Source organism: Salmo salar, chromosome ssa28 (assembly GCF_905237065.1).
Source record: "Salmo salar chromosome ssa28, Ssal_v3.1, whole genome shotgun sequence".
Lineage (NCBI taxonomy): Eukaryota > Metazoa > Chordata > Actinopteri > Salmoniformes > Salmonidae > Salmo > Salmo salar.
Genome location: NC_059469.1, coordinates 39,898,008 through 39,902,010, shown reverse-complemented (window position 1 = coordinate 39,902,010; position 4,003 = coordinate 39,898,008). Strand labels below are relative to the sequence as shown.

At 44.4% G+C, this 4,003-nt stretch overlaps 1 protein-coding gene across 1 annotated transcript; it reads left to right on the top strand.

The window, feature by feature from the left end:
• Positions 1-902: 902 nt before the first annotated feature.
• LOC106589994 (histidine-rich glycoprotein-like) lies at positions 903-1,874 on the top strand. The gene has a single exon (XM_014180473.1). It carries the CDS (start codon positions 903-905, stop codon positions 1,872-1,874), a length of 972 nt encoding a protein of 323 aa, XP_014035948.1.
• The last annotated feature ends 2,129 nt before the right edge of the window (positions 1,875-4,003 follow it).

Below are 4,003 nucleotides of genomic sequence, written 5' to 3'. Positions count from 1 at the left end.
GGAATCAAGTGTCCTGAAAGAATACGTGGGCGAGTGGATTCCACAAAGCTGCTTTTCCACTAGTAAAGAGAGAGAGAGAGAGAAACAGAAACTATTGGAACATTACCATAGGTTTTATTTCAGGGTTTGGTCTCAGACAAATTACAGAAAGCAGTACGGGGAAGGAGAGGAAACAAGAGGGACACAAACATCTCCATTTGAAAGACTGTCCTAACGCACGCACACACACACACACACACACACACACACACACACACACACACACACACACACACGCACGCACACACACACACACACACACACACACACACACACACACATACACACACACATACATGCACGTGGACCTAGAGGTGTGTGAGATCGCTGGCTTGGGCCGACATTCAGGAATTGTGACTAATTCAGAGCACTAATATAATTTAACATTTCTAATGAATCCTAATGGTAATAAGTGCAATAAGAAGTGTGTGTGTGTGTGTGTGTGTGTGTGTGTGTGTGTGTGTGTGTGTGTGTGTGTGTGTGTATCAGGGTTAAAGGTCAGAGGTCATTGGCGCCTTCTAAGTACCCACTCTCTCTATGGCCTTAATGACATCACTGACCCTCCTCTCCTCTCCTCACTCCTCCTCCTTCCACTTCACCTAGGTGACGCTTTGAAACGAGTCGCTTTGGCTGCCGTGCTTGGCTGCCGCTGCCGTCGATCTACCGTCTCCCCAATGTGATCGCTCAAAGTCTGATGGTTAAAACTATAATTCTCTGATGCTAAATCGTCGAGTTACTGAGCTGCAAAAGTCAAGATGACTGAGGAGAAAGTACAGGTGATGTTATCTAATCCTTCACTTTGGTTCTCTTCTACTTATAAAACGCATGGTCTCACAGGTCAGTAGGAACGTCACCGTGACTACATGAAGGAACGTCACCGTGACTACATGAAGGAACGTCACCGTGACTACATGAAGGAACGTCACCGTGACTACATGAAGGAACGTCACCGTGACTACATGAAGGAACGTCACCGTGACTACATGAAGGAACGTCACCGTGACTACATGAAGGAACGTCACCGTGACTACATGAAGGAACGTCACCGTGACTACATGAAGGAACGTCACCGTGACTACATGAAGGAACATCACTGTGACTACATGAAGGAACGTCACCGTGACTACATGAAGGAACGTCACTGTGACTATGGCTACATGAAGGAACGTCACCGTGACTACATGAAGGAACATCACTGTGACTATGGCTACATGAAGGAACATCACCGTGACTACATGAAGGAACATCACCGTGACTACATGAAGGAACATCACCGTGACTACATGAAGGAACATCACCGTGAATACATGAAGGAACGTCACCGTGACTACATGAAGGAACATCACCGTGACTACATGAAGGAACGTCACCGTGACTACATGAAGGAACATCACCATGACTACATGAAGGAACGTCACTGTGACTACATGAAGGAACGTCACTGTGACTACATGAAGGAACGTCACTGTGACTACATGAAGGAACGTCACCGTGACTACATGAAGGAACGTCACTGTGACTACATGAAGGAACATCACCGTGACTACATGAAGGAACGTCACCGTGACTACATGAAGGAACGTCACCGTGACTACATGAAGAAACGTCACCGTGACTACATGAAGGAACGTCACTGTGACTACATGAAGGAACATCACTGTGACTATGGCTACATGAAGGAACATCACTGTGACTATGGCTACATGAAGGAACGTCACCGTGACTACATGAAGGAACATCACTGTGACTATGGCTACATGAAAGAACATCACTGTGACTACATGAAGGAACATCACTGTGGCTACATGAAGGAACATCACTGTGACTACATGTAGTTATCCTTTTTCGACGAAAGATCATGATCATTAGATAGCAAATTAAGGAATCCTCTTTGAGTCTCCGTATTTCTCCAAAGCTCAGTTGTCCTGAGTCTGCACAGAACTGAGAGGACCTAGGATCAACGGAGACCGTTCTTTAATCCTGTATCTCTTGACACATTCATAAAAACAGTAATGGCCTCTAAACCTTCAAGCAGCCTACTGGACCCCTATTCCAACTAAACTACTGAAAGAGCTACTTCCTGTGCTTGACCATCCTATGTTGAACATAATAAATGGCTTCCTGTCCACCGGATGTGTACCAAAGACCTCAGTGCTGCTTTTGACACCATCGATCACCACATTCTTTAGGAGAGATTGGAAACCTTAATTGGTCTACACGGACAAGTTCTGACCTGGTTTAGATCTTATCTGTCGCAAAGATATCAGTTTGTCTCTGTGGAAGGTTTGTCCTCTGACAAATCAATGGATTATTGTTTATTTATTTTTATTTCACCTTTATTTAACCAGGTATTTATATATAACCCTGACCCTTTATTTAACCAGGTAGGCTAGTTGAGAACAAGTCCTTTATTTAACCAGGTAGGCTAGTTGAGAACAAGTTCTCATTTACAACTGCGACCTGGACAAGATAAAGCAAAGCAGTGCGACACAAACAACAACTCAGAGTTACACATGGAATAAAACAAACATACAGTCAATAATACAATAGAAAAAAAAAGAAAGTCTATATACAGTGTGTGCAAATGGCTTGAGGAGGTAAGCCGATAAATAGGCCATAGTAGCGAAGTAATTACAATATAGCAGATTAACACTGGAGTGATAGATGAGCAGATGATGATGTGCAAGTAGTGATACTGGTGTGCAAAAGAGCAGCAGAGTAAATACAAACAATATGGGGATGAGGTAGGTAGATTGGGTGGGCTATTTACAGATGGACTATGTACAGCTGCTGCGATCGGTTAGCTGCTCAGATAGCTGATGTTTAAAGTTAGTGAGGGAAATGTACGTTTCGGTGTTCCTCAAGGTTCCGTTTTAGGACCACTTTTGTTTTCACTGTATATTCTACCTCTTGGTGATGTCATTCAGAAACACAAAGTCAACTTTCCCTGCTATGCGGACGACACACAGATGTACATTTCGATGAAACATGGTGAAGCCCCAGAATTATACTCCCTGGAAGCCTGTGTTTCAGACATAAGGAAGTGGATGTGGGCAAATGTTCTACTTTTAAACTCGGACAAAACAGAGATGCTAGTTCTAGGTCCCAAGAAACAAAGAGATCTTCTGTTGGATCTGACAATTAGTCTTGATGGTTGTACAGTCGTCTCAAATAAAACTGTGAAGAACCTCGGCGTTAATCTGGACCCGTTTTTCCATCTTCGTAGCATTGCAAAAATCGGACACTTTTCGTCCAAGAATGATGCAGAAAAGCTAATCCATGCTTTTGTCACTTCTAGATTAGCCTACTGCAATGCTCTACTCTCCGGCTACCTGGATAAAGCACTAAATCAACTTTGTTAGTGCTAAACACGGCTACTGGAATCTTGACTGGAACCAAAAAACATTATCATATTACTAAAGTGCTAGCCTCTCTACACTGGCTTCCTGTTAAGGTTGTGGTGTTGAGGTTGAGGTTGTGGTGTTGAGGTTGTGGTGTTGAGGTTGTGGTGTTGAGGTTGTGGTGTTGAGGTTGAGGTTGTGGTGTTGAGGTTGTGGTGTTGAGGTTGTGGTGTTGAGGTTGAGGTTGTGGTGTTGATGTTGAGGTTGTGGGGTTGACGTTGTGGTGTTGATGTTGAGGGTGTGGGGTTGAGGTTGTGGTCGCGGTGTTGAGGTGTGGTGTTGATGTTGTGGTGTTGAGGTTGTGGTGTTGAGGTTGAGGTTGTGGTGTTCAGGTTGAGGTCGAGGTGTTGAGGTGTGGTGTTTAGGTTGAGGTTGTGGTGTTGATGTTGAGGTGTGGTGTTTAGGTTGTGGTTGAGGTTGTGGTGTTGAGGTTGTGGTGTTGAGGTTGTGGTGTTGAGGTTGAGGTTGCGGTGTTGAGGTGTGGTGTTTAGGTTGTGGTGTTGAGCTTGAGGTTGTGGTGTTGAGGTCGTGGTGTTGAGGTTGAGGTGTTTAGGTTGTGGTGT